This window comes from Elephas maximus, chromosome 4 (genome assembly GCF_024166365.1).
Source record: "Elephas maximus indicus isolate mEleMax1 chromosome 4, mEleMax1 primary haplotype, whole genome shotgun sequence".
Classification (NCBI taxonomy): Eukaryota; Metazoa; Chordata; class Mammalia; order Proboscidea; family Elephantidae; genus Elephas; species Elephas maximus.
In genome coordinates, this window is record NC_064822.1 from 137,579,326 (window position 1) to 137,592,621 (window position 13,296).

Here is a 13,296-nt window from a genome sequence, read left to right on the forward strand (position 1 = left end):
TGCTTAGAATAGATTAGGCCCAACATACACAAAGACATATATATAGGTTTCTAGTACAAAATTTTTCCAAAAAAAACCCACATGAATATAATAATTTATTTATAAAGAACTCTGTTCTGGAAACAAAAGAAACTAGAAAAAAACGATCAAAGTATTCCTTCTCATAGATACGGCAGCTAATGCCTAGTATACCTCAAAATCCTTTACAAAAGGAGATAGCTTAAGAAATGCTAGTTCAGGGTTTTTTTTTGTTGTTTTTTTCTTTTCCTATGTTACTTTTTTTTCTTCTTTTTCTTTTCATTTGCTTCCATCTTAAGCTTAAGTTCTTCAGCTGTAAGTGCTCCCAGTTTCTTATTCTTTGCTTTCTTAACCTTTTCTTTGATGGCAGCCACATCAATTTTAGTTTCATTAGAAGCTAGACAAGTGAAAAACACAATATATGTAATTCTTTACATTTTACCAAATAAAGCATAAACAATATGTGGTTAGGACAATAATTTGAGAGTACTGTTACAACTGAAAGGTAATATAAAATACCTGCCTAAATGCAGGAAATTCTGAACCACCATTTCCAACTTTCTTCAAATTAACAATAAATCATAAAGTAAAGCACTATGACATACATTAGTACAAGTACGCACAAAAATAACTTTAAAGCTGAGAAATTCAAACCAGTTACTGAATTCAGCCTTATTAAAATTGTATTTTTCCTTAAATCCACTTGAGATCAGATTATTTTTATTCTTTTTATATTCTTTTAGGACTTTAGACTACTCATTAATATGCCAATTATCTATCATGTATAAAACTAATTTAAAATTACAGTTCATGAAGAATATTACATGTAACCCTTTAAGCCTCAATACATTTAATTTGCTAACCATGAAACCACAGGTTAAAACTGATGTTATCTAACACCACAACAAAAAAAAATCAAAATAAAAATTTTTCAAATAGTTCAATGAATGAGTAGTATGTTATTTAACAAAATTTCGGCAGTAAAAACAATAACTTAGGTAAGTTTGTGAAGGTTCTCCTATATAATCAACCATATAATCAATGTCAAAAACATGAATAAAATAGGGGAAGGAAGCACAAAACAATGCAACCTTTTCTGACGATTTAAAGTACAGTATTCAAAGCACAAAAGTACTGGAGGATAAAAAGTTCTTACAAACTATCCAGCAACTTGAGGAACAAAGAGATTTAAAGCTTCCACTATAGTGGAACAGCTACATTTTAAATTGCTACTAGAGACTAAGGCTAAATTAGCTAGTGAGTACCTTCAAAATACGTAAGTGCATAAACTGGAAATTTTAATGCTTAATGTTTTTAATTTTATATAACCTATTTTTTATCATCTACAAAGTAGAATACAGTATTTTTAAGTTAACACTGCCATAACATTAAGATAATAAAATAGTAATGGGTTACAGCTGTTTTTGACCACTAGGTCATGTACACTCCTGCCACTATGCCCACCCTCCCACACTGTGCCACTATTCACTTTGGAGGGTTACTTTAGGAAGCATACAAGTATTACCAGAGAAAGGGAATGCAAAAGACGAGAAAATAAATCAGGTAAAATGAGGCTAGAAATGAAGCATAAAGGAAAAGTGCTTTTCCTTAGCATCTTTTTAATAAAAAAAAAAAATAGCCTCTCAATAATTTCTTCCTGTCATACCGTTAGTGTTCTTTAGCCCAAAGTAATGAGAAATCCATGCTAAGAGTAATGGAACCAAACTTTAAGCCAAAGAACACACAAAAAAATGGAAGAAAAGCCCAACCTCTTACGAGCCCTTTCTGACAGGCATGATAGCAAGCTCAGGGGTGTCACTGCTTCACTGTTACCTTATCTCTACAGGGGATGCACTGCTCTGGTTATGGCTCTCACAACAAAGGGTCCCTCCCCAGCCCAAGACACAGACAGGGCACTGTCAATCTGGAATACCCTGAAATAGCCATTAGTTACTACTAAATAATAAATTACCCAAGACATTTATTGTTCCTTGGATTAATGAAATGCTAAGATAATTGATGGAGGATACGGTTATTTTTTTACTTGATAGTCAGAGATTCGGACAAATTCAGCTGAAAAACAAACATTACCTTCCTTGGGCTTCACAACTGGTTTTTCTTTAGGTGGAATAAAAGCTTTCTTTCTTTCTTCTTGTCTCTTACTGACAGCTTCTGCTTGTTTAGCCTACGTTATTAATAGAGCATACGTTAGTAAAATAAAATTCACAGTTAAATAAGGATTCAAGTTTCCATGAGCTCTGCTAATAATGTTGTGAGGTAGACATAAACAGTATTACCTTTATTGCTTCCATTTTCTGTCGCTTCTTCTGACTTGCCTTCAAAAAGTATTCGCCACTAGCCAATTCTTTATCAATCTGTAGAAAAGGGCATTTACAATTACTTCAGGAATGATGTAGATGAGAAATCATTTCCTAAGACTGAAACCTAGGAGTAAATTTTTAACTTTGTAACTCTGGACAAAGGACTATTTGAATACACAGCTTCAGACCTTTTTTTCCCAGATAATAAATTCAACCATTGCTAGACCCTAGAATGGGTACCAAACGAGTATAAGGCAGCGTTCTTGGACTCCATAAGCCTATTAATTAGTAGGGGACATAAAGCAAGTACCCAAACCCCTACAGTGAAGGCTGCATATGAAAATATAGTCCACTTTCCCCAGCATATGTTGTTCCCTACCACACGTATAGGTAGAGTGAGCATTCAGTATGGGACACAAGGTGATTGAAAGTATATAAAAGAACCAAATTAGTAATTACAGATAATAATTATCCAAGGAAAAACAATTATTTTCAACTCTGTAAGAATTAACAAAATACAACTGACAAAGGCCACACTGCATGTGGTAAGGCTGTTACTGGCTAAAATTTAATAAAATAAAATCTGCAAAATTAGACCTGGAGATTGGGACTTAAAGGGAATTCATGGTGGCCGAAGCTAATTCAGTAAAATCTGATATTAAACAAAAAAAAAGTTTGAAGAATCAAATCCTCACTGTCAAAATTATACATGGAAAAGTAAATTTAATAAAAAACATAAAAGCATAGAAAAATTAGAACTATTTTACTGCACTATAAAGAAATTTATTCAAGACTTGTATCAGCTTAATAGTATTTAATATGGAAACACTCCTGTGCAGAAATTTCAGTATTAGTATAGTTTCAATATAAATCTTTACAAAGTCATAGTGTTTTTGGGATTAGGACAGAGTGGTTAAAACTCCCTATGACATTCTTAAAGGCAAGACATAAAAAGAAAGAAGTGTACTCTAAGCTCAGGGAAATACATGCACAAAAAGCACGGAAGTGGTCAAGTAGATGATGTGTTCCTGAGATGCACTACACTTTGGTTTAGGTGGAGTGAAAGGTCAATGTTTCAGCAAAGTGTAAGAGGAAATTGGAAAGACAGTTCTGGAAAAGCCTGAAAAGGCCTTTATAAAGAAGCCAGGATATGATTTGAAATGACTGAAAGTTTCTGAGAAGAGACTAAAGTAGCATTTTAATAAGGTACAGAAGAAGAAAGAGAAAACAGTAAGAGACTGAAATAAAGGCAATGGCGTTCAGAATGATGAGCAACTGCCAGGATTTGGTGATTAATTAAATACTAATTAGAGAAAAACCACAGTTGGTTCATTCAATATATAGTCAATAAGTACCCTTGTTCTATCTATCTTATATAGTGTTATCATATCCAAGGCACTGTTCTAGGCTCTTTACAAGTACTAACTCATTTAATCCTCATTAACAATTCTTTGAGATAGGTCTTATTATTACCCTCATTTTATACATGGAGAAACTGAGGCATAGATGAATTAAACAGCTTGACCAAAGTCATATAGCAAATAAGTTGGCAGAACAAGTCAAATGAGACATCGCTGTCTTCAAGAAACCTACAGTCATAGGAGAGAAAGACAAGTCAATCAGTAATTATAGGACAGGGCCATAAGAAGTATGGCAGGTGCTATGGAAACATGATTTAATAACTAGATCCCTCTACTTTTCTCCAACTATCAGTCTCCTTCTGGCTTCACTTTCCAAAGTAGACCCCATGGTCTACCACTTCCATTTTTTTGCACTGGAATCATCATTCCTTTTCTCCCTTTGACCTTTCTTCATACCTTCCCTGAAAAAACCCCAAACACAGGGCTGTGGAGAGGATGGTATATACAAAGAGATAGGGTTACATGCTGAGTAGAAAGAACTAGTAGAGAGGGAAGACTTCAAGATACAGCATAGGGAGGGGATAATGAAGCAAGACCCCTTAAGGAATAGTTATAAGGTAGAATTCAAAGAAGTAAAAAGGTTGATACAAATAGGAAAAAAAAAAAAAATTGTGATAAGAGAAGAGGAAGATGAGAAAATTCTTATATCAATTATTTCAGTAAACGAAAAGGCAAAAGTCATCTGCTAAGAGTGGGAGAGTCTGAGGGAATTAAGAAGATACACCGAACTGCCAGACAATATTGAGAACCTACCTGAAGCTGGAAACATGAATCTACAGTGGATTGAACCCAAAGATATTATTTTCTCCTACTATGTTTGGTAGTCACAGTATGGAAAAGAAACCACATTTTTGGACTGATCCAAGTTTTAGGATTTTTCAGGGCAGGTGTGATAGAAAGAAAGGGAGGCATGAAAGAAAGAGTGATGGGCAAGAGTGAAACAAATTCTGGTCATGCTGAGAAATGAAATGAAGCCTGAAGGCAGTTGACGCAATGGGAGAAAACGGAGGGATTCATAACTTAGAGAAAGGGTAGATATTAGAATTTAAAATTTCAGAGCTGGAGCAGTCATATATATAGTACATTGTCACGGGAATATTATAAGACAGAGTAAGTATTGTAGGGCTAAACCATTGGGGTTTTTTTAATCCATAAAACGTTTACAGTGGCTACAGGGACACACTGCCACCAACCACCTTAATGAGTTTATACTCATGATGTAGAGTCTCCACTCCACCCCTCACTTCCATTAACTTAGCCTCAAAATTAAGTTCATTTACACTTACCTTCAGTTCTTACAACTCTACACACTCAAATGTGTACGTGCATGCACGTGTGCACGTGTACACACATACATGCACAGAAATCCCACCTAAAATACCCACAATAAAGTTTTTGACAAAATAGATTTATTTAGTCTCCCCCTCTTTTAAAGAAATTCAAGATTTAATACTGACCTGACTTTCTGGCTGTGGTGGTGGGAATGGTGTATACTCTTTCTTAACAGTTTTCTTCTTCGGTTCCTTGCGTTTATTTACATTTTTGTGTTTGAACTGTGGCAAAAATCTTTCCCAACTTTGTGATCTTAGTTCAGAATCTTTTGCCAATTCTCGTTTAATCATTAAAGTCTTTAATCAAGGAAACATAAGAAGAAAGTAAAAATTTTTAATTTCAAAAGTCATACATTTGTGAAACAAATACAATAAAAACATTGTTTCTATAAATGATGAAATTAAAAGAGGTAAGCAGTAGTTCCTAGTCTCTCTGGTGAGATTAAACCAGTTCCATAAAGAAAAACAGGGCTATCTCAAGCATGCATAATTAGTCAAGCATTAGAAAACCATTAGAAATTTAGATTAAGAAATGCAGAACTGTTAAAATATTTGAGATGAAAATGAAACTAATTCAGCTTTTTGACTCTTATTGCATTAAAATCATAAAATTCAAGTTAATAATAGCAAGGGGTGATTTCTTATTAGCTCTATATTCCCTGTGAGCAGAAGTGTTTAGTAGCCACCAAGATCTTTCACAGGCAAAGAGAAAAGCAGAATAAATGTGTTCATGATTAGATAAAATCAATATTCTCCCATTTCTGCCACTCTGCTCGAACTTTATGGACATTGATGCATCAAAGGATACAAACCAGGCATTAGATGCACCGCTAGCTCTCCTTTTATGTGCAATGTCCCAGTGTAACTGAAAATCACTTTTTCACTTCAAACTCAGACACTTTTAAGTTTCAATTGATTGCTCAACAAATATCCATCACCATGGCTCATTATACCATGGTTATATTTCCAAGCACAATTATGAACTTTGTACACATAGTAGACCTCTCTCAAAAGGCCTACAATTTGAGTTTGAAATCCCAAAAAAGGTTTTAACGTGGTAAGATATCCCAGACTTTATTTAAAAGAAGTATAATTGATATAATCTATGACAAATTCCATGAAGCTCATTTTCATTGTATGACAATTACATAATACTCAATAGTTTTCAAACTGTGCTCTTAAGGCTGGGGTGAAATAGAAATGGAGTTAAGTGGCTAAACTCTACCTTTAATTTACACAAAACAGCTCTGCTTTACCTATTTTATATATTAGCTTTCATAAAATATTTAACTTCAGGAAAAGTTTCTGTACCTAAGAGAAGTTTAACAACCACCAATATGGTGATATATAATTAGCACTCACTTTAATGTTATATATTGGATGAATATTCTTCATAGTATCTAGGACTACTTTCCGAACCTGAAATTTATGAATAAAAATAAATTAGTCACAAGGATTTCAATGAATTGGATACGAGAGGACTACTACACTACAAAATATCCTATGTATCAAGCAATAGCTACCAAATTGAATATACAGTAAAACCTGGGTGAAAGCTGAACTTGTGTAAGATGGGAATCTGTCAGAGAAGAAAAACTCAAATATTTTCCACCTCAAATATTTTCCTCTAGATAGTGACAGGAAAGTGGTGACTATACCCTGTCAAAGGCAGAAAAATTGTGAGACCTGGAAAAACAAGGCAGTCCTATGGAGTACCGGCTCTCACAGGTTTCGCTGTAGTAGTCCCTTCAACTGCTGAGTGGCTTCCAGAACTTTCGTAATAGTCACCCTCTTCTGAATACAATGAAGTTTCTCAACTTTTCTGTTAAAATGTGGTACCTAGAACTACAACAACACTCTGGAGCTATTTAATTTAGGGAGAAGAGGGCTGGTTTTAGAGTCAGAAAGCGTAAATTAAAATAATGGGACTGCCACTTCATATAGGAAAGTCCCATCACTCTCCTGTTCCAGGTTTCTCATTTGTAATATGGAAATAAAGCTATCTTTACCTCAAAGGTCCATTGTAAGAATTAAATAACGTATTTTAAAGACTATAAAGTATTCAAGATATTTAAACTGTAATTGCCTTATGAGAAAAAGGCAGATAATTTATGAGAAAGAGGTCAAAACAGAATTACTATTAAAGGGCCTGGAAAGGAACCAAGATGGAAAACCTCACAGCCACATTTAGACAGGAACAGCATCAAAGAGAGTGAACAGAAAATCTCTGCTCCACAGATTTTCTTATAACATTAACTTAACAAATTAAATAAAATTCTCAAGAAAACGTTTATTAAACTCTGCATTAAAAATTCAAACAAAACAAAATATATCTTTAAAGAAAAAAGTCTTCAGAGTCTGCCCTCTACTGGCTGAATGCATTACTGCAAATGAGATCTATGGAAGTCTCCAATCATTTGAGCACACGTAACTGTTTCTGGTATGTGCTATGGAACCAAGATTTTAAGCACTCATTTAAAATTTGTAGTGGGAAGAGTGATGATGAGCAGACTTTCTAATTCAGAAACAGATTCTCCACAGTTGCCAAAGGTTGACCATAATATGTTAGGCTCCAGGAGTGGTAATTCATTCAAGTAACATGAAGTGCAAATTATTTACTAATGGGAATCAAACAACACATATTTTAAAAACAAAGTAATTATAAAACCATATTTAATCCAATGAACTATTACAACCAAACTATTTAATTTTCTCTCTGATGCAAATTAACTGAAGATAATAAATAGTTCTCATTTACCTCTTTTAAGCCACTGAAGGGTCCAATGGCTGACACCGTGTTTCCCTGAACCATAACGTAACAGTTTGTTAACAGTTCCAATGCCTGTCTCAAAAGAACAATAAGTTGAAATTTAGTACACTGAAAAAACTAATGATAGAGGTAGATATTTATGCCTTCCACTGATTAAAAAGTACCTTCAATGTAGATCCTTTGGGCCCAATAAGTCGTTGTCTTCTTTTTACAAATCTTTCTTTATTTCGTACTAAAGAACCTATTTTAATGATGTCACATGCAACATCATCCTGAAGAATTCGTACTGCCTTTTAGAAAAATAAAGATAATAATCTCATCAATATTGTTTACAAATATATTTCTTTACCAGCCCAAGCTACTATCTAAGCATAAACATGAAGAGTATATAGCAAAAGATTTTATATGCTGTTATACGCTGTCTCTAATATTCATACAACCAAAGCAAAATTTTTGCAATTTTAGATTTACCTGCTCAAATGAAACACTCCTTGCTAAAAGTTTTATTAGGTCTCTGGCCCTAATGATGATATATGGGTCAAAAGTCTTCTTTGTTGTACAAACAGTCATGCTGCCCTCAATCAAGTCCAAGGTTGCATTAACGTGCTACAAAAAGGACAGAGCAAACAAGCAGTTGTCTAAGATTGCATTCAATTTTAGATAATTATAGCACTCATCTTAACCAAACCAAACCAAACCCCACTGCTGTTGAGTCAGTTCAGACTTACAGTGACTCTATAGGACTGAGCACAACTACCCCACAGGGTTTCCAAGGCTGTAAATCTTTACAGAAGCAGGCTGCCACATCTTTCTCCCACAGAGTGGCTGATGGGTTCAAACTGCTGACCTTTCAGTTAGCAGCCTTTTGGTTAGCAGTGCTTAACCACTACCAAACCATTTATCAGTTTCTGTGCCATTAAGTCATCTTTCAAATTCTTTCAACTCCCACCCTGAAGAAGCTGGAGAGTTAAAAGATAAAATAATAACTTGATTACTTTCATCCTTCACATAATATCAGAAATCTAAGCAATTGAAACCACTTATACTTGGCTTTAGAATACACTGTATTACTAGAATAAAGATTATCTCTAGTTTAAAAAAAACACATTAATCCAAATGAGACCATACTTTAGACCTAACATAGAAATGTAAAGCTATATAGCTTCCTCAGCCTGGACTCAGCTCCAATCTACAATCCACTCCCTAGATGAAACAGACTTTCCCTTCTAAACTTTCTTCCAACTGGTTAGGGAACTAAGGGCAAAGTAAAAACAAATTATCATAGATTCAGCAAGAATCTGTAATTATGAAAATTTAAGCATTTATTCTCAAAAGAAAGAATAAGATTTAAACAAAGCAAATAAAAATAATATTTTCTGACAAATGAGCATAATCTGAGCAATATTTCAACACAGTGAGTTGATAAACAATATGCTTAATGTAAAGGTAAAGGTATAAACGAGAAAAATCTTAAAGAAATGGATAAAATGTACATACATGTTCATTCAAGGCTTTCTGTACCAGTGGCCAGCATTCTTTCAGGTAAGCCTCTCTGTATTTTGGGAACAAAGTGGCAAAGCTGCTCTCCTCCAGGAGTCCTCTGGGATTGTCCTCTTTGGAAAAAGCTGGTTCTTTCCAACCATCCGGAACAGTGAGGAGTTCTGAGTCACCTATAGAAGGTAAAAAATTTACACGCCACATTTTATCTGTCTTTTGGACACTTTTTGAACACTTCTATGTACACATTCACAAGCTTCCCAATACTCTTCCTTACACTTTCTCTCCCTCTGCTTTTTATACATTCAACAGTCAAAGAAAATGCCTCTGTCATTATCATCAATACACTATATTATCTGTTTATGTTTTAGTCATCTCGTAAGTTCCTTAAAGGCAAGAACTCTCCTCTTCCTTGTATCCACACAGGCAGGCATATGCTGACAGATAGTGGGTACTCAAGAAACTTCTACTACACTAAACTACTGTGGAATTTGAGATCCAAATATCATTTTGTTTACATCACTATCTTAACTATAAATAACTTTTCTGACTTCCCTGGAATAGAGCCCAGACACACGTAATATGTGTCCATGGGTGTGTACATATGCATGAAAATGTCAAAGGCTGATTCTCATGTATACTTTCCATTAATGATAACTTATATAGGGCTTTAGGTTTTGCAAAGAGTTTTCAAGTGCCTTATTTCTGTATGCCCTTCATGACACTATGAAAGGTAGCAAGAACCAGGATTATTATTCTCATTTTATGGGTAAACACACAATCCAAAAAGGATAAGTGACTTGCTTAAGGGAACACAAAGCTGATTCAGTTTAGGACTTTTTTCACTCACACAAAATGCTTCCAAAGGACCATAAATTATCTCTCACATTGTTTTTTAAAAGTTGTGGTCCTGGATTTTAAGACCCTCTTAAATCCAATAGCTATTCTCTAATCTAAAACTACTCAAAAGTATGATCCACAGACTTTCAGCATCAGTATCACCTGGGAGTTTGTTAGAAATCCAGTTCTTGGGCCAACCCCAGACTAGGGAACCAGAATCTCTGGGGTAAGGCCCAGGAATGTGTGTTTTAACAATCTCGTCAAGAGACTCTTACGTATACTAAAGCTTCTCAGACCTGAACCCATTGTATCAATCCCAGTCAGGTAAACTTATTTTCTGCTTCGTGTACTCATATCCAGTTTCTTTTTTCTGGTTCAGATCACAGAAAATTAGTCAGATGCATGTTTCATTCACTCCCCCAATATCCATAAAAAGCCCTCAACATTTGAAAACAGTAATTACTTAAAATACATATCTGCTCAAGTCCCTACCCAATTTAAACACTTCAATGACTATGAATTAATAAGTAAGAAAAAGATAAATCTACCTACCCTCCCCCCAAAAAACTGACAAAACAAATAAGCAGGAATTTCACAACAGAAGAAAACACAAATAGCCATTAAAAAAAAAAAAAAAAAAAAAAAGGGAAAAGATGCAGAGCCTCATTAATAGTCAGGAAAGCTCAAATTAAAACCACAACCAGATACCTACCAAAATGACAGAAATTAAAAATGTGGGTAATACCAACTGTTAACAAGAATGTGAAGCTATGAGAACTTGCATCCACTGCTAATGGGAGTGTAAACGAGTACAACTCCTTTGGAAAAGATTCAGCATTACTTGCCAGCCCCTACACTCCAGTGATTCCACAACTGTACATATAACCTAGAGAAACACTCTCAAGAGTGTACCAGGAGACAGTTCAAAAACGTTTATAGCAATATTGTCCATCAACGGTAGAAAAAAAAATAAAGTACGGTATATTCATACAAAGAAACACCGTATAGCAATGAAAAGAATACACTACAGCTACAAGTATCACCCTGCCTGAGTAGCAAGAACAGAACTAAGCCTAGGAAGCAAGACACAGAATAGTTTATTTTCATTCACACAAAATTTAAAAAAAAAGGCAAAGCTAAACCATTTTGTACATAGGCAAAAAAGGCTATAAAGAAAAGCAGTACGATTAACATGATTCAGAATGGTTACTTCCGATTTAGAGAAAAGGGGAAGAATATGATCTGGAAGGTACACGCAGGAGACTCTTGAGGTATGGTAATGCCGTATTCTACTTAATGAACTGGGTGCTGGTTTTCTGTGTATGGTTTTATTCTTTAAGTTGTACCTATAGGGTACACTATGCTAAGTACGTTATATTTAATTAAAAAAAAAACTGGAAAACCTTGTAACAACAACCTTTTAAAATCTCCCCGATGACTTCAGAATGAGTCGAAGTGAGACAGGACTAGGTTAGAGCAGGTTAGGCCAGGAAAAAGACAAGCAGAACCGAGAGTGGAATAAACCACCTGACCCACGTCCTGGAGATCAGAACAGAATACAAAGGCCCTGTGGGCAAAATGTACTGGCTGAGGGGGCTGAGGGGTGGTACAACTGAAATGTTGCAAACAAACTGTTTATGTAGTTTTTGCAGGACTCCACAGGAGCAAAGCAGGTGCGAAAGAAGTAAAAGCAACCACTGTTTGCCCTTCCCCTGCCCGCCAAAGGGGGCGATGTGACAAAGTGACCCAGTGTGCCTGTGTCACATCCCATAATGAGTTATGTCAGGGAGAACCAAAGGACTTCCATACTGAAAAAATCCTACATGCGCACTTGTATCTGCATAATCCAACCCCTTCTCAGAAATCTCCGCCCCCCAGAACCTCATGAATAAACATCAAAACCCCTCCTCCCCCACCTTATTGAAACCCTTAAATACTTGGCTGTTAGGCAAATCGGTGAGAGTCTCTAAAGGTTCTAGCCTTTACTGTCTCCTTTTGTTAGCTGCTAGCAAAATCAATTTGCTTGTGTGACTCCAGGCTGCCTCAATAGTCTTATTAGGCAGAACGAATCCGGTTGGGTTCAGCAGAGGAAGGGGCCCTCGGTAACAGGAGTCTTTAACATTTCTTACAAGACTGCTTGAGCAGTCCCAGAGCTATTTCTCTAGCCTGTCATTCACGCTGAAAAAAAGGACACTCCAGATCTCTCTTTCCCCGTATCCCTATGTCTGCCTGATTCCTTTATTTTCAGGGTTCTCTCGGGTTACAAAACGAGCTCCCCACCGCTACGCTACTCCACGTCAATCCTCATGCTGTCAACGACTTCCAGCCTCGGTCGCACAGAAATCCCGCAGCGCCCTCCGCAGTTTATTAATCCTCATCCGTTTACAGGTGACGGATTGCTCAACACCTTAACTTTGAGGAGTCGCCAGCAAAAGCAATGAATTAGGAGCCCGTGGTTGGCTCTGTACCTGCCTTCAGTTGTTCCTCTACGCCCAGCCAAAGCATCCTCCTCCCCTGTCCCGTTCACTGTTGCCAAATACAAGTTCTCGGCTCCACAGAACAGACTCGAGACGGCCCTAAACATCCACAGCGAGCGGAAAAAAAAATGTCAACTTAATGCCCACAAACCGCAGCCTTCGGTTCTCCCAGAACCTCACCTTGGTTCTCCTGCTTCGATTTCTGGTTACGAAATCGGCTTTTCCCAGCCGCTGCCCCTGGCACATTCTCCGCGGAAGACGCCATCTTAACACTGCTTCCGATGGCACCGGAAGTTGAACGATTCTCAAATCCCACCGGCTAAAATCCCTGTACTCAAAAAGAGTTCCGCTGTAACTCAGGCAAAGAAAAAAATCTGCGCAGTCGCCGTTGTGCCTGCGTTTGAAGCCAAACATTTTCACAAACCACAGCGCTTCTTCTACGTGGCCAATAGAGGGCTGGAGATGTCTTTCCTAAGATGCACTGCAACCTCTAATAGGCAGAAATTTTGAAGGCGCATAATTATGTTAAAAATTTTGCTTTTATTGTTTCTTATAAACAGGAAGGATTTCCTATACTCTTAGAATTTGCTCAAAAAAGAAAAAAAGCCCTATAACAACAAA

At 36.2% G+C, this 13,296-nt stretch overlaps 1 protein-coding gene across 1 annotated transcript; it reads right to left on the bottom strand.

The window, feature by feature from the left end:
* Window positions 1-82: 82 nt before the first annotated feature.
* Window positions 83-12,952, bottom strand: KRR1 (KRR1 small subunit processome component homolog). Its single transcript, XM_049883918.1, has 10 exons — window positions 12,856-12,952; window positions 9,359-9,531; window positions 8,333-8,467; window positions 8,026-8,151; window positions 7,850-7,933; window positions 6,454-6,510; window positions 5,218-5,388; window positions 2,316-2,393; window positions 2,110-2,203; window positions 83-415 (listed from the first exon to the last, which is right to left on the bottom strand). Exons 1-10 carry the CDS (start codon window positions 12,938-12,940, stop codon window positions 273-275), a joined length of 1,146 nt encoding a protein of 381 aa, XP_049739875.1. The 5' UTR covers window positions 12,941-12,952; the 3' UTR covers window positions 83-272.
* Between the last annotated feature and the right edge of the window lie 344 nt (window positions 12,953-13,296).